The 20567-nt window shown below is 45.9% G+C and overlaps 8 protein-coding genes across 8 annotated transcripts; 3 read left to right on the top strand and 5 right to left on the bottom strand.

Annotated features, from left to right (window-relative positions):
• Nucleotides 1-685: 685 nt before the first annotated feature.
• Nucleotides 686-959, bottom strand: N7478_010931 (uncharacterized protein; the record flags this gene model as incomplete). Its single annotated transcript, XM_056927145.1, has 2 exons — nt 686-756; nt 815-959. The coding sequence occupies 2 exons, from the start codon at nt 957-959 to the stop codon at nt 686-688; spliced, it is 216 nt and encodes a 71-aa protein (XP_056774193.1).
• Nucleotides 960-2566: 1607 nt separating this feature from the next.
• Nucleotides 2567-4270, bottom strand: N7478_010932 (Major facilitator superfamily domain general substrate transporter; the record flags this gene model as incomplete). The annotated part of the gene is made up of 4 exons (XM_056927146.1): nt 2567-3015; nt 3077-3222; nt 3271-3620; nt 3692-4270. 4 exons carry the CDS (start codon nt 4268-4270, stop codon nt 2567-2569), a joined length of 1524 nt encoding a protein of 507 aa, XP_056774194.1.
• Nucleotides 4271-5459: 1189 nt separating this feature from the next.
• On the bottom strand, nt 5460-6599 carry N7478_010933 (uncharacterized protein; the record flags this gene model as incomplete). The annotated part of the gene is made up of 1 exon (XM_056927147.1): nt 5460-6599. One exon carries the CDS (start codon nt 6597-6599, stop codon nt 5460-5462), a length of 1140 nt encoding a protein of 379 aa, XP_056774195.1.
• Nucleotides 6600-7350: 751 nt separating this feature from the next.
• Nucleotides 7351-8815, top strand: N7478_010934 (Aspartate; the record flags this gene model as incomplete). The annotated part of the gene is made up of 5 exons (XM_056927148.1): nt 7351-7527; nt 7604-8067; nt 8127-8523; nt 8579-8684; nt 8748-8815. 5 exons carry the CDS (start codon nt 7351-7353, stop codon nt 8813-8815), a joined length of 1212 nt encoding a protein of 403 aa, XP_056774196.1.
• A 2358-nt stretch (nt 8816-11173) lies between these two features.
• On the top strand, nt 11174-12776 carry N7478_010935 (putative MFS transporter; the record flags this gene model as incomplete). Its single annotated transcript, XM_056927149.1, has 2 exons — nt 11174-11784; nt 11840-12776. 2 exons carry the CDS (start codon nt 11174-11176, stop codon nt 12774-12776), a joined length of 1548 nt encoding a protein of 515 aa, XP_056774197.1.
• Nucleotides 12777-13125: 349 nt separating this feature from the next.
• On the top strand, nt 13126-15769 carry N7478_010936 (uncharacterized protein; the record flags this gene model as incomplete). Its single annotated transcript, XM_056927150.1, has 5 exons — nt 13126-13356; nt 13496-13757; nt 13813-14489; nt 15257-15619; nt 15683-15769. The coding sequence occupies 5 exons, from the start codon at nt 13126-13128 to the stop codon at nt 15767-15769; spliced, it is 1620 nt and encodes a 539-aa protein (XP_056774198.1).
• A 468-nt stretch (nt 15770-16237) lies between these two features.
• N7478_010937 (putative serine/threonine protein kinase) lies at nt 16238-18364 on the bottom strand (the record flags this gene model as incomplete). Its single annotated transcript, XM_056927151.1, has 3 exons — nt 16238-16325; nt 16407-17721; nt 17800-18364. The coding sequence occupies 3 exons, from the start codon at nt 18362-18364 to the stop codon at nt 16238-16240; spliced, it is 1968 nt and encodes a 655-aa protein (XP_056774199.1).
• A 1215-nt stretch (nt 18365-19579) lies between these two features.
• N7478_010938 (cupin domain-containing protein) lies at nt 19580-20123 on the bottom strand (the record flags this gene model as incomplete). The annotated part of the gene is made up of 3 exons (XM_056927152.1): nt 19580-19609; nt 19727-19958; nt 20026-20123. The coding sequence occupies 3 exons, from the start codon at nt 20121-20123 to the stop codon at nt 19580-19582; spliced, it is 360 nt and encodes a 119-aa protein (XP_056774200.1).
• Nucleotides 20124-20567: the final 444 nt, after the last annotated feature.

The raw sequence follows: 20567 nt of genomic DNA on the forward strand, positions 1-20567 counted from the left end.
GACGAATATGTATGCCAGTATTGGATGAAACCCCACACAGCCCGACCAGCAATCATCAACATTTGAAATGTTTATCAATTGAAAACTCACTAAAACCCGCAATAATATACACGGACGACATATGTAATAAGTTTGAACTTCACGGTACGAAGACAATGTTCGCCACAAAATAGTCAAATACAAATCCCCGCCCAGCATAGTATACTCATCGTTGCTATGTTGATGTTGACGCTGCATTTCCAAGGCCTGGTATCACCGGCTGCGGCCACAGGCCAACGGTTCACGAGCACAGGGATAAATCCATTGTTCCTATCTGTGCTCCACATCAGAGTATATGATCCGCTGGATCTGGCCGGGCATAAAAACTTGCGTCCCTTCTTTTAAGCAACACATCAAAGCTATGGAGATAAAAAGCATCAACAAGTTTACCAGATGTATTTGTGGGTGCTGTGAAACCGACTGGGTTGGTGGGCGAAGAGGATTCAGTCAAATAGAGAACCATAGTGTTAGGGTCGGATGGACTAGATCCGAAATTGGCAGCAGTAGGGTTGATTGATAGTGTAGAGATGGTATGCTGCGTTGCATTTACATGCGCAACCCAGGTACTCCTACTATTATTTGAGGGAGTAACTTGAAAAGGACATTAGTAATTTGAGAAGAGACCCCAATTTCAGCGAATATCACTTCAAGGCTTACAGTACACATTCCTCCCAGCCGTTGCAGTGGAATTCGAAGCATAGCCGATTTTGGCCAAGCCTGAATGGAAGCAGTAATGTTAGCGGACTAGGGGAAATAGGGCTATGAATGTGCTTACCGTCTCCATAGAGCACGGGGAGTCCATTGATTTTACCTCCGTAGACGTACAAACTCCACGAGGTTCCATGATGTTGACGTTCTTCTAAAAGACCCGCATGGCAAACAACCGCTAGGGCCGAGACCAAAAACTCGATGAGGAGCATATTTCTCGTTTGTAAATTCAGTAAGATAGTATGGTCGGGAATGGATTAGTAGATTTCCTACTGCTTCATATTAACATCCATTTCTATATTCAGGGCCATAGGGCAGGTTATTATAGCACTAATTGGAGACCATTCTCGTGGGTACTCATGTATCTCACGTTCCACCGTGACGACGGCTGCCTCCCAAAACCGTGAAAAAATACATGTAACCCGATGAAAACTTCAGTTGAAAAGCTTAAGTTTTATCAATGAGTGCTTCGAAGGCGAAGTGCAGGGTTTTTCCTCGTTCGTGTATAATATTTTGATATTTCCATGTCTCTATCATGATAGACTAACATGCCATGAACTTCATACAAATAGATCCTTGTATAATGCTGACAGCCCTCAGCCTGCAGCTCTGGGTAACTTTCTAATGTCATCTTTTATTAAACTAATCCTTGGATTAGCATTCGTAGTTATGGTCAAATTATATTGCTGCGCACTGTCGTTTATTGTCACCCAGCTCGTTTCACAGAATTCACAAGACGCATGGAAGGCCATGGATCAGCTTCTCCGTTAGTAGATCAGAATGGGTTACCACAAGGTAGATCTTATCTCACAGAGCGAATTGCTTGTTTTTGTCTAATCTTATTATCGAGTAGAGCCGAATATGTGGATATTGTGAGATTGATGATCGAATTTATTAGGTCAGTGGTCGAGTGTTAAATGGGTTTTCAAGACCAAGTATCATTATGTTTCCAACTGAATTATGTAACTTCCAAAAATTATTTTCTTATACCCAAGGCTGATATAGTTAGTAAGATCCCTGAATTCGACATATTCAATAAACCACATAAAAAACTTCGTTCACCAGGATATCTGGCTTGGCACCGTATTCAAATTGTAATACTCGGACCTGTGAATTACCGTATCCAGCTAGTTTTGCCTTTTTCGGTTTAGCGCCCCAATACCGAGTTCTATAAGCTCCGCCCTCTGTTGCGCCGGCATAAAACCTCGACATGCCTGCCCTCTTGACCTCTTTTCCTTCTCTTGCTTTTCCTTCCACTCCTCTATCTTGCACTCATTGTCACCCCTCATCGTCACCACCTTTCGCTTCATCTCGCCCCCACCCACAGTTATGCATTGGCTTTTCGCCTGACGCACTGCCCCCCCTTCTTCATTTTACTAGAGATGCCGCTCGATCCGACGCCGAGCTTACAACACCTCTTATTTATAACAGAACCCTTAGGATGATTCAGGCTACAGTAGCATAATAGCCATTTTTCATCGATCTTCTTACTTCTCTCTTAGGTGAGTGCGCCCTGTTGAGAAGCTGTCTAGATCCTCTGTGCTCCTTGGTCGTCGCCGAAGGTCTTCCCTCGATACAAAGTTTCGGTTTATTCTAGAATGCGGATACCTTACTTCGATGAGGCTATGGGCCTTTGACTCAAATTTATTTCAACCTGCTTGTCACGACCATCTACGGTTCATTCCGAGTCCGGGCGAGCTCGAAAATCGACTGAGCTCATGTGGAACCGAGCTTGCCTTCATACTCTGACTGTGCGAGATATGCTTTTTGTTATACTCGGACCTTATGTAGATACATTCTGTAGATAGCTTGTTGTTAATTAAACCTCAGAGTCAACTTTTTCGAGGTTTCCCGTTGGCCCTGAAACTTCCAATGCTCTGCTTGGTAATGGCTTTAATCTTTCCTGATTCTGCCTTTGCGCATCGCCTTTTAGCGCTGTGTCGGCGACAAAGAAATTACCGATGGAGCAGAGGCACATAATAGGAACGAGTATGATGAAGACGACTCGAAATCCCTGCATTTTTGCGTCCAGGATCCGAGAGCGGTACTTCTCAGTGCTAGCATCACCACTGCTCCAGCTCCCTTCCAGCACCTCTGACAAAAGGTCTGAAGGAATTGCATCACGCAAGGACAATTTTATAGCTGCGTTTTGTACAGCGGTCGAAATGGCAACGCCAAATACAGACCCAAGAGACCGCAAAAGGTTTCTAGTGGATGTTGCAACAGCCCGATCCTGTGTTTTGGATAGAGCTTGCACAGCCACAAGACCTACGTATTATATGATTAACAAACTCAGGGTTGCCAGAACATGAAAACAAGGAGGCTTTACCGGGTTGATGAACGAAGCCGACTCCAGCACCTTCTATCGCAAGCACCACAACATAGATTGCGACGTGAGTGTGCCGGCTAAATAGGAGATGGAGACCTGTTCCTATTGTCCAAAGGAGAAACCCCGTTCGCAGTACAGGCGCATATCTAAGGAATCAGTTAGATCGGAATGGACTTAGAACCAATGTCTAATACCTAGAAAATTGACTCATCAAAGGCCCAGAGATGGCACCAGCAATGCTTTGCGATAACACGTATGGTAAAATTAGGGTAGCACTCTCCAGAGCAGAAAAACCGCGGATCTCCTGAAAATAAAGCGGCATAAAATATTGCGTTGCTTGCCAGACATAGTCATGCAGTGCACCAGAGACTAGCATGATGGTGAGAGATCGTTGTTTAAACAGGCGTAATGGCATAAGTGGAATCTTTGCAAGTAGACCCTCATTGAAGATAAATATGACAAGGGATACGCTCCCCAGTGTGAGAAGTGCAATAACCAAAGCACTGTGCCATGACCAGATACTTCCGCCGGAATTTATTGGAATCTGTGGAAGTTCAAGTTAATTGAGCTGTAAACTTATAGACAAAAACTGATCCTAAGACCATAGAACCATACCAACAACAGAACAATGCCCGTAACAGAGGCTAAAACTCCATACCAATCAATCTTCGACGCCTTTTCTCGCCAGCTACCAACCACTGGCTTCAAGGGCAACAGAAATACAAGCACTATTGCGCATACAAATGCAAGAATCGAGGGGACCCAAAATACCCACCTCCAGCGGTCTTCATTTCCTTGGACAAGACTACCAGTAATAAATGGACCCACCAGGGCACCCAATCCAATAGCAATACTCACCATGCCTTGGTACTTTCCGCGATCCTTCAGGCTCACCAAATCACTCACAATAATCGCAACCAGCGAGCTAATTCCCCCAGCACCAATCCCACTCACTGCACGTGTTATATATAGCCAAAGGGCATTCTGTGCCCAGCCAGAAAGAAGATCGCCAATAAAGATACATCCCACAGATACAAGAAGTACCGGCTTACGGCCGAGGATATCAGACATGCGGCCATATAGTGGTTGGAAGACGGTTTGTCCAAGGAGAAAGGCAGTTCCCGCCCAGGTAATTGTTGTTCCTGCTGAAAGGGCCTTTGAGATGGTTGGTAGAGCGGTTGTAGTTGAATTCATGTCAAGATAGGATATAAAATAGCAGGCACAGAGGCACAGGTAGGCTGCGATTAGGCGCGTGAATGACAGGCGTTGGGTCTGGTCATGGAGATGAGTTTGACTTGTGGAAAGCCCGGCCAGGGGGGCTTTGGGGGTTGTTCCTGTACTCATTGTCGAATTCGGTAGTGCAGCCGGAGGAGGAGTCTTCTTTTTTGGCTATATACTACGAGTAGCACCAACCTCTTATATGTACTTTGTTGTGCTCCTATATACGGTGAAGTAAAAAATGAAGGAAATGGCGTGGGCAAAAAGGCGTACCAGAAAGAATGTGTTGATCGAAGGATTGACTCACGAGCAGGGATTAGATTGCGTGACGCCCTAACCTCTGGCTTCGGTAACCCCGCTCAATTTCCCGAGTTGGCAATCTGCATCGGCTTATGCAGCAGCGGCACGGCACGATAGTGACGCGACTTTCTGGAAGGTGAGCACAAGACCTTGTTCCATATTGATCGCATTGAGGCATTGGCAAAAGGATGGGATGGAATGCAATGTGACGGACCTCCAAGCCTCGCATGATCTGGTGCGGGAAATGTTATGAGTCAAATAGTGTAAGATCATTCTTCTTTCGAATTTCAACCTCATTCTAGTTCTGAGTTGTCCATTCTGAAGGCAGGGCTGAAACGACTCAATATATTGATTTTTAAAATCTAAGAAAGAAAGAAAAAGAAAAAAAATTTCATATCAAAATATCAGCCAAATCATTCCATGTACAGCGCTGATCATCACGTTAAATTGTCTCGGAGTTATACATATCACCCTATGTGTTCAAAAGCACAGTAAACGTGGATATCATAGAGTCACATTGGAGCAGAAAGCATAATACGACGTAATTTATCCATCACCGTTACCAAATCTTTAGTTACAATTGTACCATATGAAATTGCACCCAATACCTCGTCGCTGGTGATTTCCTTTTCCGCGGGTACAGACGTGAATCAAATTTGGGAATGAGTATCAGGGATGTCTCGAGAACCTGGGAAAAAGTGGAAAAAAAGTATTGTTGACTATGAGTAGTTGATAATACCTAATGGCGTGAGTTTATCAGTAATGAAAGCCTTATCAATGGATTGTTCCCATTGGCACTATTGATGAAGCCCTTTCCAAAGCATTCATATTCACATGAAGATGAGGGACCTTAAAATGGAGGTGCCTAGACTATAGCTAGCTGAAGAGCGTTGATTTGTAACAGCGCTTTCACAGGAATGATTCGCTCATCTGCCTCACAACCGGACTTTTCGCCAAAAGCCAGTTCTCTAACCGCAGCCCCCATATTTTCAATAGCACGCTTTTGGGCAATGATCAAGTACTGTTTTTCTTCTTGGCTCTTCTCATTAGCCCAGTCATCCCTCTCAAGTAAAGTTTGTAGAAGGTAACTGTAATTCTGGGCTTTAAGAGAGGCTCTTGCATTTTCATCATTTGCAAAAAGCCCATGAATACTTGCCAACAAATGATCTGAAACATTCTGAACTGCTCTTATCTTAGCTCTCATCAAATGGTTGGCGTATATGATGACATTGGCTCCAGCATCGACCAAAGTAGCTCGCGGTGTGCTGGAATATGTAGTCGGCACCACTACCAGGGGAGTGGTCGGATCGCCTTTGCGGAACTGTTTCAAAAACTCCAGAACCTCAGAAGGACTGGGGCTTTTGCTGTGAATCATGATCGCGTCGGCCCCTGCCTCGGTATATATGGCAGCACGTGTTAATGCATCCTGAAGTGACAACTGTACAGATGCTTTCTCTTCCGTGGCGTCATCCTTAACAATACGGACATTGAAGGATTCTATTCTTGCAGTGACCAGCAAATCCCTACCGCGCGTGGCAGATTTGAATGCCTGAATCACTTTCGCGAATTCATGCGGATCCGCCTGATCTTGAGAGCCAGTTGCTTTGAGAAGAGAATTGACCTTTTTCCCAGGTGCTTCCAAAGTTTTGTCTTCAATGATGACCATTGAGACGCCGATGGTTGTCAGCACTGCAACTAACGCGGGAATGTCTGCAATATTACCACCGCTATCAGCGTCAAAGGCAGCACATAGAGAACGTCCTTTATTGTGTAGCTTGATATTTGCAGCCTCCAGGATGGCACGGTGGAGGGGCGAGATAATCTCCGTATCAGGGATACCAAGGTGAGTGGTTTGAGTGAGGCCGCTGATCCATACGCCTTGGAAGGCCTGGCCGGTTTCGCTTACAGTATCGCGAATCAACTCAGTAGAGAATCGGTCATGGCTTTCGAGCAGACGGACTACTTGGCCCTTCTGTTCGAGGAACTGCTTAATGGAGGTGTACATAATTGGAACTACTGAATAAATATCGAGATATTCAAGCCTGTTTCCTGCGGATTGTGCGGGGAAGACTCATGAGATTGTGTATACTTATAGACCCGAAAGTGGCGGCATCTTGCCATATCTGGAAACCCGAGAGCCCGCATGCAACCTCCAATGCATCCACGTCTTGGAGAAATATTGCGCACGTCAATTGCGGTTTGATTGCATGACTGCACAGGAGTACAGCTCTTTTGCATGATCAATATACTCTTTTGGCTAGTGCATACTCTGAAGGAAGGGGGGTCGACGGGTGAAGGAGCCCTCCAGTGGCTTGTATAGCAGCAAATATGTCAATCGAATGTAGAAATTGAGCACGCGACACGCGATTCATTTTTGTAAATGATGAAATTGGGCCAAATGACACGGTAATTTGCGTGAGACGTGCATACAGTTGCATCTTAGACCAAGTCTAGACCTCCTTCAATGGGCTTTGAGTAGCATATGAGCGCGTTCCGGGAACCTTTTCTATGAGAGATTTCTTTGCAATTCCGCCATAAGACCATAACTATGTTGTAATAAAAGCAGTTGGCTAAAACTTGCTCATGCGATGGATTACTAGCAGTTGGGGTATGGGCATATATGCTCTTTCAAAGGGCTGATGTGGAGGGAAGAATTATTTAAATCTCTTTGCACGCATGTCCGGATTTCCCATACACTAAATCAGCAATATCGACCCTAAACTTCAAATTTCTATCAATACAAATATTCTAACTCAATGACTACTACTGCCGGTTCTTCCCAATTCTCGAATCTTGAGGACATTTCTCTTGATCCGCATTATGCCCTCAAAGAGGCTTTTGCTGTTGATACCAATTCCGACAAGGTAATCCTTGGCTCGGGCATATACCGAGATGGAAACTCAAAACCATGGGTGCTGCCTTCAATCGAAGCAGTAAGTCTTCGGCTGCAGTTTCTATTGCGCTCTTACTAAAATAGGGAAGGCTGAGAATGTGGTTGATGAAAATAAGACCTCCGCTCGTTATGAGTACCTCCCCATCTCTGGATATGAGGCATTCATTAAGAAAGCTCGAGACTTGCTATTTGGCTCTGTTGGTCCTAGGGCAGATTATTTTGCATCCCTGCAAACAATATCGGGGACAGGAGCTAACTCTCTTGGGGCACGATTTTTATCCAACTCCTTAAAGCCATCGGCCGTGTGGTTATCCAACCCGAGCTGGGTAAACCACGCCAATATATGGGGTCTTGCAGGTGTCAATGTCAAATACTACCCCTACTGGGATGCTGAAAGACAGGCATTGGACTTCGAAAGTTTGGTCCAAAAGCTGGAGACAGAAGCCGTTCCAGGAGATGTGATCGTATTGCATACTTGTGCTCATAATCCGACTGGAGTTGACCCGACTAAAGAGCAATGGACAAGGATCGCAGACATCTGCGAAAACCTTGGTTTGTTTCCGTTCTTTGACAGTGCATAGTAGGTTTCTTCTTGCCAGTTCCAAATTCGAAGGAGTATTACTCATGGGATATCGACAGCCAAGGGTTTGCTAGCGGAGATCTTGACGAGGATGCTTGGGCATTACGGCATTTTGTGTCCCGGGGAACCTTAGAGCTAGCGGCAGCCCAGTCATTCTCAAAGAACATGGGCCTTTACGGCGAGCGTGTTGGTGCCTTGCACCTCCTGGCAAGATCCCCCGAAGCAGCTGCGAAGGCTAAGGGAAATCTTTCTCGCCTTCAGCGAGGGCAAATCTCACAGCCACCCAGACGAGGTGCACATCTGGCTACAGCTATTTTGGCTGATCAAGTTTTGTTCCAGAAATGGCTCAACGACCTGCACGAAATGAGCTCACGAATCAGAAGTATGCGGCAAGCGCTGTATGAAGAATTAGTTTCTTTGGGAACACCTGGAAAATGGGAACACATAGTATCACAGGTGTGTTTGATCAGCCAAGTTCTTTAGAAACCAGTTGCTTACGAGAAATTCCCAGATCGGAATGTTTTCTTATACCGGCCTGACCCCTCCACAGGTGGGAGCTATCCAATCAGAGAGTCATGTCTATATCCTGAAGTCTGGAAGAATATCGGTGGCTGGCAGTAAGCTTTCCTTTGAAGAAATACGAAACGAAATACGAAACGATGTACTGACTCTCAAAGTAGTTAATTTAGCAAACGTCAAGCATGTAGCAAGTGGGATAGATAAAGCAGTTAGAAAATACCCCGCATGAGGTCAACTCCGAGGCTGTGTCTGACAATCTTCTTGTCTTGGGACATGAGATACTCCGTCTCGTGATGTGTGCTCAATGGCATTCGAGATGAGATTGGCAATAACTTGTCGTAAACGACGCTTGTCGCCGAGAATCTGATTTGCGGGCCCAGTGCTCACTTTTAAATTTTAGGAAATATCTTTCCTTTTGGCCTCACCAGCTAGCAGGTCAAAGGCAGTGTTTAAAGTCGACTCCAGCTTGAATGGCTCATTCTTAATAAGTTGTTGTCCGTTCTCAGTGGCAAGGTCTAGAAGATCATTGACAATATAAGCAAGTGACTTGGAGGCCGCGTAGGAGCGAACCAAATTTTCGCGAGTTTTGTCATCTAAAGAGCCTTCCAAAGCAATTTCCAAGTAATTGACGACTGCGTTCAACGGTGTTCGAAATTCATGGGCTGAATTAGCCAGCAAAAGTCGTGTAGGCTGAGAGCTTTTCTTGAGAATGTCCTTCTGCCGCCAGAATTGAACGAACTTCCCGTATACCGACCCAAAAAAACTCCCGCTGCAGAGACGTCAGACTGAGACCACTCTTTTGACCGGCTCAAGGTATGCTGAGCGAAGCCGAAGTGTTGATCGCCTGTCCAACAGTGTGTTGTTTTAGTTTCAATACGATGTAATAGTACATGCCAATCAATCCTCTTTGGCAAAATCCTTCTGGATTCAAGCTATACCAAAGATATGTGGTGGAAATCCAGATAATCCAATGTAAGGCGTCCTCGAGTACGGAAAAACACCCACTCTCCCAACGCTACCATTACAAGAAAGCAACCGACCGAATTGCAGCGATGAGCCATTGGCTCTCTTAAAACATTACGTGAAAATGGATGTGATGCCTTTCCTGAGAGGCCTCTGGAACAACTCTATAACCTCCTCTATATATAGCCCAGTGATCCCCATTGGCTTTTACAGTTGGTATCTAAGCCGAACGTCGATGCAGGTGGATTGGGCGAATCCAGCATTGAAACAGATTTACGAGAACAAGAGATTGGGTACTACCTTTTAACCATACAATAACGAAATAGCTTCGTCAACGGTACCTACCAGCTTGATCAATCTCCCAAATAAAAATGAATGGGTTTATGTCAATATTCTCAGTGATCCGAATGAGGACATTGAGTCCCACCCGATCCATCTCCATGGCGATCACTTCTACATACTGGCACAGGGAGATGGCGAATTCAATGGAGTTGTTAATACTAAAAACCCTGCTCGAAGAGATACAGCTCTATTGCCATCCAAGGGATACTAAGTGATCGCGATCAAGGCAAACAACCCGGGTATATGGTTAATGCACTGCCATATTGGTTGGCATAATGCGAAAGGCTTTTCCATCCAGTTTTTGGAACGAAAAAGAGAGCTACAAAATCTGATTGATTTCAAGCCGTTGAATCAGACCTGTAACGAATGGAACGCCTACACTTCTGCAACCGGGCTTATGGAAGTCAATGACTCGGGGGTTTGAGACCTTAGTTTGAATCAGAGTATTGGTTGTGTCTTTCCAAGCACTCATGTGATGGATAATTTGAATTAGTTGGAACATTAGATAGGTGGGGGTTGACCTGGTTTCCTTTTGTCATTATTACTTATCGGGACTTTTTCCTTCGTGGCATGAGAGCCTTGGCATCAATATAAAGAAACTTTCCACATTCAAACAACGGGTATGCACGTTGATTATCGGCATTTGACTTGATCACAGATTGCAAATTCAGAGCCGCGCTGTCGTGCTTCCTTTTGTCCATTTTTCAACGTTGGAAATGCCCTTTCAGAAGGGGTTTTAAGTGTACATCCGGGCCGAGAAATTGTTTCCCCGGACACATTCAGCTAGGCGTGGGATCCCCATATTTTGGCAAAATCGAGCACCGATTCAATCGGATCTTTATCATTGACCGACTGTCACCGACATTAGCCGAGCACCATGTGACCAAGCCACCGATCGGTCCCCGTCCGTCCTTGCCCGTATAGCCTGATCCCCGCGAAAGCTGGCAAGTGGATACCGGGCCAACATAACGGAGAAACTCCGCGAGTTCAAAAATATGATTGGTGAGAAACGAATGGGCTTAAGAGTAGTAACTTTCCTCCGGAATGACGGGCCAATGAGATCCTCGGCACTAAAATCAAACCAGGAATGATGACCGCATTACTCAACACTCGGGCATCCGACAAAGCGGAGACGTGGGGGAACGCGGGGAAAGGAGAACCCCCACAAGTCGTGGTGTGAGCGTGGGGGGTAATAGAAATAAAACCCCGGATTCAGCGCGAACATCATCCAACACCACTATACTGGGCTGGAATAGAGGACTGGGTCTTCACACACAGCATAATGTCGAAACCTGATACTTTTCACGATGAAGATCCGCACTCTGCGAAGTACGATGAACCTGTTAATCCGCCACATGTGCCTTTGACGGAAAAGGAAAATAAACGAATTTGCTACAAGACCGACCGGACGATTTTGGTCGTTCTCATTTGGGTTTACTTTTTACAGATCCTTGACAAGTCTGTTCTTGGATACGGTGCGACATATGGATTGCAAACTGATACTGGGTTAACGGGCAATGAATATTCGCTGGTCGGATCCATTGCGCCAATTGCTCAATTATGTTGGCAACCATTCTCATCTTATCTGATTGTCAAGGTCCCGCATAAGATTCTTATGCCAATTCTATGTCTTGGATGGGGTATCGCTCAAGCGTGCATGGCTGCTTGTCATAGCTTTGGTGATCTGATGGCAGCTCGCTTCTTCTTGGGTCTGTTCGAAGCTGGATGCTTGCCTCTGTTTGGTATTATTACTAGCCAGTGGTATCTTCGTTCAGAACAACCAATTCGAATTGCTGCATGGTATAGCACCAATGGGCTGGCTACCATTGTTGCTGCCGGAGTATCATATGGTCTGGCACACATCAAGTCGGACGTTATGGAATCATGGCAAATGTAAGTTTTGACATGCTCGACACTCTAAATGCTCTACTAATAATCTTTCATCTAGCATTTTCCTCTTTGTCGGACTTATTACTATTGTTTCCGCTCCTTTTGTCTACTGGCGCCTAGACAGCGACGTAACTACAGCTCGATTCCTGAACGAAACCGAGAAGACGCAAGCAATGGAACGTCTCCGCGCCAATCAAACGGGAACAGGAAGCACAGAGTTTAAACTCAGCCACGTTTGGGAGGTTGCACTTGAACCCAAAACATACCTGTGGATTGCAATGGCAATGCTGCTCAATATCGGTGCCAGCGTGACGAACACATTCGGCCCCCTGATCATCGGCGGTTTGGGATACGACACATACCGTACCAGCTTGTTGACAATGCCATTCGGAGCACTGCAGTTCGTTGTCATTGTTATTGCCAGTTGGCTCGCACAAACAGCCCGCGTGAAGAGTGCAGTACTGGCCTCATTCATGCTACCAGTTATCGCTGGCTTATCCATTCTGTACGCCGTTGCACGAACATCGGCAAACCAAAGCTCCCTTCTTGCGGGCTACTACTTGCTCGCATTTTTGTTTGGTGGCAATCCACTGATCATCACTTGGATTGTTGGAAACACTGCTGGTAGTACTAAGAAATCTGTGGTCATGAGCTTGTACAATGCTGCATCTTCTGCTGGTAATATTGTGGGTCCTCTATTGTTCAATTCTAAGGACGCACCTGATTATCACCCGGGCTTGCAGGCTTGCCTGGGAATTTTCTCTGCATTGGCGGCCATAGTTCTTATACAGTGGGCCAATCTCTGGTTCCTAAATAAGCAACAGGCTAGTCGCCGTGTTCGCAACGGGAAGAGCGCTGTTATCATTGATCATTCGATGCAAACTCACTTTCGTGGAGTGGAGGATGGTGATGTGGAAGGTGTTACTCATGCAGGAGGACAAGCGACGGATGATATTACTGACAGAGAGAACGATGAATTTGTATATATTTATTAGCGTGTTACGAGTACTTATGAACGGATATGAGACCTCTCATTTTGACTTTTATCTACATTCTCTTCTAATTTATTCATAATTGTTGCGTATTCCTATTCCAATACTAGACGTTGGGCATTTGGGAGTCAAAATTAGCAGATAATGAATAATCTAGACCTAAGCTTCCGATGGACCCCTGCATAAAGTTTACCCAACTCGGAACATAGGGCATAGGGCTCCTTTGTTTATGTTTACAGAGCCTCATCGCAGCCTCCCCATGATCCAAACCAAACACATTCCACCCCTTAAACAATATATTACCTTCAAGTCCTCCCTGAGTGCCTATTATTATTCCTGAGCTGAATGAATCATGGACCAATATCTTTTAGACAACGTTGCCCGATACCAAACCTTACTTCAAAGATTCAGACCTCCCCCCCAGAACAGGACCGGTGAAGCCAAGACCTCAACGAGCTCAAGTATTGTCGTGAATACACGTATCCGCCCTCTTCTGGAAGATGAAGTTTCATCTGGGCAGGTCATCGCTGCTTTTCCCCGTGAAGATGGAAGTGGAGTAGTGGATCTCCATGAGCTACGGCGGGTAGTTAGGGGGCTCCCCACCATGAACGTTAGCATTCTATATTCCGGATGGGCGTACACATTTCAGTATCGGAAATGAAGTTACCATTCCAAAGGCTCAAAGGTTATGTCTCTTTCAAACTAAACCCATTGTTAAACAGTCTTCTGCTTTCAAGATTGGAAAAGTCTTCGGCGCTGATCAAACCACTGAAACGATATACAATGAGACTGTGCAACCGCTTCTTCCATATGTCTGGAAAGGCAACATCGGTACCCTTTTCGCCTATGGCCAGACAGGCTCCGGAAAGACCTTCACAGTCAGCGGACTTGAGCGACTAATCGCCAAGTCCCTATTTAGTGAATCCTTAGCTGAACGAAAGATCCATGTCTGCATTTTCGAGTTGGCAGGCAACTCAGCATTTGGTGAGTTCTACAAACTTCGTTACCTCTCATCTATGCTAACAAAGATTTGATTTAGATCTCTTGAATTCTCGCGCCCCATTCATGATCCTAGAAGACTCTTTCGGTAGCACCCAGCTCGTTGGGATTCAAGAGCGCCACGTCCAAAGCACAGCCGAGCTACTCAACGTAGTCGAAAACGCAAACACATTCCGACAAACTGCCTCAACAGAAAAGAACGACGGCTCATCCCGCTCGCATGCAGTGTGCCGAATCAGAATTGAGAATCCAGCTCCCGAAGCAGCTGGAGTGGAAGATGGAATCCTATACCTAATTGATCTGGCGGGCTCAGAAGCCGCCCGGGATATTTTCAATCATACCGCAGACCGGATGAAGGAAACTCGAGAAATCAACATAAGTCTTTCAATTTTGAAAGATTGTATTCGTGGTACGGCTGATCTCGATGCCGCAAATGCAGCTGGGAAACTCTCAAAGAAGCCTTACATACCATTTCGACAAAGCATGTTGACCAAAGTGCTTAAGCATCTTTTTGATCCGGACAGGTCTCGTGAATGTCGGACTTCGGTACTTGCTTGTGTTAACCCGAGCTTTTTGGATACGGGAGCGACTAAGAACACGCTTCGATATGCTGAGATGCTTCAGTTAGCGCAGCCTACGCAAAAGGCTGCTTCGTATAATCCTTCGGTGCCGACTACTTGGAGTAATAAGGATCTGCGAACATATATCAGAATAAAGGTGAGTTCAATCATGCAGCATCTCCTCCCAAATATGACGACTTTGAGTTTGGAATGTTCTGCGGTACTAATACAATTGTCTGTTAGTCTGGAAACCCGTCTATATCTCCTTTCGACCTTGCCCCGCATGAATCTGGCACCCAGCTGCTTCGGCTTCCCGAAGATGAGTTCGTAGAACGCTGTCTGAAGAGCGACGGAGTCACGAAAGAGCAGGCGGATATGTTCTACTCCAAGCTTTGGAAGCTGCATATTGATTCTCGGCGAGCAGCTCGGTAAAGAGACAACTTTGGAGTCTCCTTTTTCTAATGTGCATCTTTCAAATGTTCCGGATAGATAGTTGATGCCTCTTGCTTTTCGCGTGCTGATAATGCAGTGACCCACCCACATCTAAGCCTTTTAGACACATAAGGCACATTGAGTTCGTCAATAAGAAACTTCATATCCTAATATGAGCTCAAATACACAAGTACCGGATCAAAGGAAGAATGTACTCATCGCTAATTGGTGCATTCCAAGTAAACAAATTCCACCCGACCATACCCGATCGGGACGGCACATGACATCATCCAACGCTTGACACCAACAAGCTCAGCTAGACCTCACCTAACCTCTTGACTCAACTTTTAACCACAAATTACCTTCACTCCCACAACCACACATCTCTCCAAACACCGCCAAAATGTTTCGCTTCGTAAGACCACCAAATACCAACACACTTAACTCCCCAGACCCTTTAATTCAAATCCATCTAACCACTTTAACCATCAGAGCAAAACCCTCGACCCAGTAACCCTCTTCCACTCCCCAACCCTAGCAAGCAGCACCCGCACCCTGAACCTATTGAAACAAGCCTCCATCACCGCCTCCGAAACAGCAACAGAAGACCAAGCAAGCGACTACTCCTCGCACGCAAAGCAGCAGCGCGGCGACTTCGAGCTCGAAGTCACAACTGACCTGCCTACATCGGATCAGCTACGGAATATCCTGGATTATATTTCGCCTGTTTCTGGTGTTGGAGGACAGGGTGAGAAGGCTACTTATGGGGTTGCGGAGTTGGTGAAGGGGGCTAAGGATGCGGAGGATGCGATTAAGAGGTTTAAGGAGGATCAGACTTCTTTTGTGAGGCCTGTTGTAAGTTTATTCTTTGCTTGGAAGATTTATTGGGTTAGATTTTGTGCTAATTGGTGTTTTTAGACTGTTGATTGGGTTAACGGCCGGGCTGTTATTGGAGATCAGGAGTCTGAGATTTTGAAGATGGTTCGCAAGCTGCCTAACAACTAAGTTAGTTGATGCGCTGGACTTGTTTTCAGCTTGACGTGATTGATTGAAAGCTTCTGTTCATCTATGGACAATTGATTTTGATCTATCGGATGTATCATAGTGATTTGAATTGAATTACAATAGACGCATATTGATATCATGTACTACCCGACTCGAGATTTTACATGTTAAGGAAATAAATAGGCGATAATCACATCTCTTATTAGGACTCGAACACTGACACCTAATTAAACATGAAATGTATAAGAGACGAGGGCATTTGGCATAAAAAAAGATGACGAAGAATAAAGAAATGCGCCATTAAACTCATACTCATACCATACGCAGGCGTCTCTGAGTACCAAGTAATTCAAGTCCAGCTTGACTTATCGTGAACCCAGTATGACGAAGAAGAGAAGAGATACAGAACAAAACAAAAGAGATCAGAAGAAAAAGAAGTATCTTCTGTCCCAACAATCTCGAATCAGATCAAAACATTGTCCCGAAGCTGCCGTCTGTTGCGATCGGTTTGCGGGGGGAGTTGCGGCCTGAGCTGTCAACAGCTGGTTTGCGGTGACTATGGAGGAAGTAGTTAGTATATGAAGGCAAGACTGGACTGGAAAGGGAGACAGAAAACTGCGAGAGGAATGATACATACCGGAAGGTAAACCCAACAAATAGACCCTTGTTCATCTTATCATCGCGATCCGCCATATCCTCCAGCGCGCGCTGCTTATCATGAACCTCCTTATACTTGGCCATGTCCGCCTCATTGCTGAAATCATCAAAGTACCCAGCATCGGTCTCAGAATCCAACTCCGGCACAAATGGCGCACGCTGATCACGCAAATGGTCAAAGTCAACCTCAGCAAAGTAATCATGCGCATGAATCTCCTGAATATTCTTAAACCTCTGCTCCTTGCCCGCAACCAATCTAGTAATAAGATCCCAAGTCCGTCGCGAAAGGAAGTAGTTCGGGTCCTCATAAACAGGCTTACGCAGCACCTTCTGCCAACGCTTAAGGTTCTGCCATGTCTCATCAACGGTCGCACCAGCGAAAGGTGGGTATCCAGCTAATGCCTCGAAAAGCATACATCCCAGACTCCAGTAATCAACCGTGAAGTCGTATTCGTCACCCTTCAACACCTCTGGCGCCATATAATCGGGGGATCCAACGATGGACTTGGCGTAATTGACTTCTCGCTCACGGAGCGATTTGTAGCCTTGTCGTCGTTCGGCCATTGTGCGTTGTTCCATGGGCCGACCAAATGGAACGGGTGTATTGCCTACTTCTTCTAGTTTCACGCGCATAGATTCAATTTTACCCGGACTCAGCATACCAGCCGCGAGACCAAAGTCGGTAAGTTTAACATGACCAGTTGAATCGATGAGGAAGTTTTCCGGCTTCAGGTCACGATGGATGTAGCCCAGAATATGCAACGCGTCGATACAACTAAACATTTCTGCGATGTAAAATCGCGCGTGTCGATTGTGTAACACTCCGGTGTTATTCAGAAGTGTTCGGAAATCTCCACCAGGTACGTATTCCATAGCCAAATAGATCTGGTCGTCGTCTTGGAACGCATACAAGAGCTTGACGAGCCATTCGCTCTTGGCGGCGGTCAGAATGTCGCGCTCGGTGAGAATGTGTCGGATTTCGTCAAGTTTGAACAAAAGTCGCTTGCTCATTACTTTCAATGCGCAGACTTCGCGTGTATCTTTCTTTTGGGCTAGATAGACCTGTCCATATCCACCCTGGCCGACCTGCGTCAGGATTTGGAAATCATGTTGGCGGAGTCGTGTGCGACGCTTTCGAAGGTGTGCTCGTTCACGACCGAGATATTTCAGTAAAGCGGGCTCGTATGCTTCGGCAGGTGTAACAGGGGGTTCAGGGTATGCGGCTTTAAATTGTGAGTGTCGAGTTTGGCGATTGTGCACGTAGCTGAGGAGATCGAAGTAATGGTCAAGGAAGTCTAATAAAGCGAGACGAGACCAATTAGTAAACCATTATTGTAAATTGGGGGGTTGTTTCAGATAGTTATGAGACATACAAAGTTGAGTTACGTTGGTTAGACGCTTTACCCGGGGTTGTTGAAGTTTCTCCATTTCCTCCGGTGTCAGTCCGCGCATCTGTACGTGGCGCTTGGTTGTATCCGCATCGCGCTGTTGTTGATAAGGTTCATGACGCGATATTGCTGCCGCGGTCGGGTTGGGACCCAGATCCTTGGGTGCCCGCGTAGTTGGGGGAGTGTTTTCTTTGTTGGACTTGCGCGTCGGGCTGGTCGGGCGCTGATGAATCACGCTCTCATTAAAGTCCTCGACACTACTTTTATCGGCGGTAAACATGGGATGATTGAAATGGTTGTATGTAGATTTTGACGGTGAAGTCGGTGTGAGCTTCATGGCTGTATCGAAGACATTGGGTAAATCCAACGCGCCTGGTGGTGCCCGCGACTTGCTTGGGCTTCCCTGAGGGGTCTGTTGGGGACTGGTGAAGCCATTGGCGGATGGGGTTGAGGGGCGATCGAAGGATTCATTGCCGGATCTTGTGTGTAGAAGTGGAGGAGGATTAGGAAGGCGTAAACCGAAACGATCATCACCAATGTCGACAGCCATAGTGGTGGTGGTTGTTTTGGTAGGTTGGTTTATGGGGGGGATAAGAGGGATGGAAGTAGATGGGGGAGATAGAAGATAGAAGATAGAGGGGTTTGGGCAAGTTCCCCCCTTGATAACTTTGACCACGGCAAATTTCAAAAAAAGTCAAAGGTCGATCGTCGGACTCCACCGATCGAGGTTCTCAATCTTGATTTACACCTATGGTGGTTTTTTCATAAGAAATTAAGATGCTTTATCCACTTTTCTGTACGATCCGCAAGCTTTCATCTCTTCTCCCTGGCTACCTGTGATCTTCCCCCTTGTCAAGGTCCAAGTTGCCCCAGCAACTCCAACTTCCTCCCCCACGTCATACAGGCTGTGCAAAGCCCACTAGTTGTTGATACTGTCAACCTTGGAAGTATTTCCACTATTCTTTGAAATAGTTGGCTCAAGCGCTAGTTCTTGTCCCGAGCTGAAATCCTGGCTGACCATCCCAGCTGAACTTGATCCACTTCGAGGTGATCGGACTTATTCGCCCTGCCGCTTATTCGTCTTGGAGATCGCTTCCAGTAGCTCCAATTGTGGACTTCTCTCATATTCCTTCCCCATTTTTACCTCTGAAACGCTGGTGGCAGACGGAGCGTCCAGAGGAAGACTAGTTGGGGGCACATCTGGGATGTGGATACTATTATGTATGGAGTCAATCCATATATGAGCAGCCTCTTTGAATAATGCAATCAATAAACTCCTATATATTGATTGATAGTCTCGACCTCCCATCCATGGATCACTAACAAAAACCATTTGATAGTGGGACACGCTTCCCGCGCTTTGTTTACCATCACACTCCTCAACCCATCGGCAATCCCGCACAGTATGCACACACAATCCGGCGCAACACCGGCTTAATATTGCCAAATCGACAATTGACTTCCTCCCACATGATACAAATAGACTACGAGCTGAAAACACGAACCCGATCGTAGGGAGCGATACCCACTAAGCTCCACACATTCGGGTAAGCAGACTACCGCATTAGGAAAACCCAGTGGAGTCATCGGCGAGTTATCCATGGATCTGCTACTAGATACGGCACCGCCGACCAGGATAAAATGAAATGAAGGAACCAAGTTCTAGTCCGAGTTTGACTTTTATATCCACAAACAGATTTAATTGGTCATATTCAAGTCTATCACATCAATAGCGCTAAGAGACGTCACATGAGCTTCATGTCATTTATAGTTGTCCCTCCGGTCGCTGGCCCGTCTGTATGATGCGGTTAGCGCCAACTCTGCAGGTTCCACCCACAAGAAAAAGGGCATGCAGTTCAATCCAATTCAATTCAAACTCAATTTATTGAGAGACAAAATATAAATCACTTACGAAGAATGCAAGCCCGTAATCCGGGGTCGTGAATGTAATCGTAGCTCCCTTGGGGAAATAGAACACATCACCCGGAGTAGCAGTCACTTTCTGACCTGTCTCATCGGCGATTTCAAACTGGCCCTCCAGAATGATCTTCATTTCATCATAGCTATAGGTATACACGAGCGGTGTTCCCTTTTCTAACCGGTAGAATCCAGCAGAGACAGGTTTATCGGGATTTTCCTTCTGGCTACAATCAATTATTAGCACGGTTTGAACACCACGGCGCAATGGATCGGATCGGATCAGCACTATACCTTGTAAAGACATCACCTAGGAATGCGTTCTCATTCGCAATTAGAGGAGGCTTAAAGGTGGACTGGGCCTTGGCGTGGTAGGAAAATGGAACGGGCATGATGAATCAAGTATGTGTATAGGTGAACTTTGCCGAGATGATTGCGTTAACAATGCTCGGTTCTCAGGACTTGCTGTCCTTTTTATACAGCATCAGATATGAGTGTCACGGATCCATCTGTCAGAGCCATATGTGGGGTTCAATTCACAATCATTGTTATTCAGTAGGAAACTTGCTCCCATCGTGGACTCATACAGTGCATGCTTGGTGGTGGTCGGATCCAATACCTAGACTAGGCAGGTAGCCAGAGAGAAGATTGATAGTGGCAATTCACAAGGTTCATGGTGAGGGGTTCAAGCTCTATCCGAGTGAGGGGAAGCTCTGAAGATCGGAGATAGAGGGAATCGTCATATGGGGGTGATTAACTTCGACATTCAAATGCGGAGTTTGGTGCTCTATTGATGATAACCACCACATTATAAGCTTTCCCATATAGCTATTAAG

Source organism: Penicillium angulare, assembly GCF_028827245.1.
Source record: "Penicillium angulare strain IBT 27051 chromosome Unknown utg000008l_segment0_segment0, whole genome shotgun sequence".
NCBI lineage: Eukaryota > Fungi > Ascomycota > Eurotiomycetes > Eurotiales > Aspergillaceae > Penicillium > Penicillium angulare.